Raw genomic sequence first — 1,835 nt, forward strand, 5'->3', positions numbered from 1 at the left:
TTATATTATATTATATTATATTATATTATATTATATTATATTATATTATATTATATTATATTATATTATATTATTGAATATATAATGCAATTTATAATTTTTTCAGTATATTGAGTCTCACTGAAATTGTTTCCTTTCAGATGGTCGGAAGGCTTTCACTTCCTTTTTACAGTCTGAGTACAGTCAAGAGAACATTGAATTCTGGGAAGCCTGTGAGGATTTCACGCAGACATCAGTGGACAAGATGAATGTGAAAGCTAGAAAGATATTTAAGCGATACGTTGAAGCCGATTCCCCTAGCGAGGTGAGAGCGCTGCTTGACTGGAGTATATCTATTACCTTATCACATCTAAAATGTACTCATAAATCTCCATTATTATTATTTTTTTTAGGTGAATTTGGATTCGGCCACTAGAGAACTCACTAGAAAGAATCTGGAAAGGTGTGACGCATCCTGTTTTGAGGAGGCTCAGAGTAAAATCTTCACGCTCATGGAAAAGGACTCGTACAGGCGCTTCCTGAAATCCAAACTGTTCCTGGAACTGTCTCAACCACCGTTGGACAACAAACCCTGTAGTTTAGAGAAGAAAGGAAAACATCACGTTTCTGACCACAGTCAGTGCTTGCCTAGTTATGCCTAACCAAACCATCTCCTCATGGATGAACAAAGAATATGACGAACTTTGCCATAATGTGACTTCCACTCACTTGGCTTTGTAAAGCTTGTTCACGTTTATGAGTAAAAAGGTGGAGCTTATTAGATGGTTCAGTCATTGTGATTGTAACACTTTTAGCTTTGCAGTAGCATTAAAAAAGTGTGTAGTTAATCACTGCTTGAGCATGACGGTCATGTTCTGAACGGGTTTTGTGCAGGCAATGTTTTTACCATCAACAGAAATAACCTGCATCTACTCTTCAACCTTGAAATTCCATTGAATTGGCTTTGGGAAAACAATACACCTGTGATGTAGTTTACAACTAAATGACTGTTACAGATAGAAACAGATTTTTGCTTAGGATTTTATTTGAGCTCTGAGGAGAATAGGACCATTAACATCACTAATAACCAACTGTATTCTCTTTACTCTTGTAATGTTATGTAATCCGTATATTTATATATGTTTATGTATAAGCTCTCTTAACTTCAGAGGTGATGTATGTTCTTTCTACTTAAAATGTGAAATTTCCAGCATTTTCTTTTTGTGTTGGCCACTCTTCATAATCCACAAAATGACAAGTGAATGTGATAAATGTGCATGTGCAATGTATTACCTGTCACTGCCAATGAATTACGATGCGTTCCACTGTGAAATCGTGTCTTGGCTTTAAGGCAGACATTACATATCAAACCACAAACGCCCCTGTTAGAATAAATGGCCAAATGTGAGTTGTTTACATATTTGTTTACTGGTTCCATATTTATTCTTGTCATATTTATGAATAAAATGACATCATAAAATTCAAATGGTCTCATACTAGTAGATCCAACTGCTAATTTTACTTTTTAAAACAAAATGCAATTGAAGATTTATTCTTAAGATTTTTTTATACAAATTTATAAGTTTAGATGCAAAAGCCTCTAAGTGCCATTTGAATTAGGCTCCTATAGGTTCAGTAATTTCACTTTAATGACAATGAGCAGGTTCTTTTCATTGCCATTAAAGTGAAATAACTGAACATGAAAATTCAGTTATTATAGAAAAATGCTAATTTCAGAAGAAAATTTCAGACAGCACTTAGTAGAGACTTTTGCATCTGAACTCTTCATATACAGTGGGTACGGAAAGTATTCAGACCCCCTTAAATTTTTCACTCTTTGTTATATTGCAGCCATT

The 1,835-nt window shown here is 34.2% G+C and overlaps 1 protein-coding gene across 1 annotated transcript; it reads left to right on the forward strand.

Annotated features, from left to right (window-relative positions):
• Positions 1 to 124: 124 nt before the first annotated feature.
• Positions 125 to 1,460, forward strand: LOC107684265 (regulator of G-protein signaling 4-like; the record flags this gene model as incomplete). Its single annotated transcript, XM_016480493.1, has 2 exons — positions 125 to 304; positions 393 to 1,460. Coding segments are annotated over 2 exons (429 nt in total), but the record flags the coding sequence as incomplete, so codon positions are not given.
• Positions 1,461 to 1,835: the final 375 nt, after the last annotated feature.

Source organism: Sinocyclocheilus anshuiensis, unplaced genomic scaffold (assembly GCF_001515605.1).
Source record: "Sinocyclocheilus anshuiensis isolate Anshui unplaced genomic scaffold, SAMN03320099.WGS_v1.1 scaffold629, whole genome shotgun sequence".
Taxonomy (NCBI): domain Eukaryota; kingdom Metazoa; phylum Chordata; class Actinopteri; order Cypriniformes; family Cyprinidae; genus Sinocyclocheilus; species Sinocyclocheilus anshuiensis.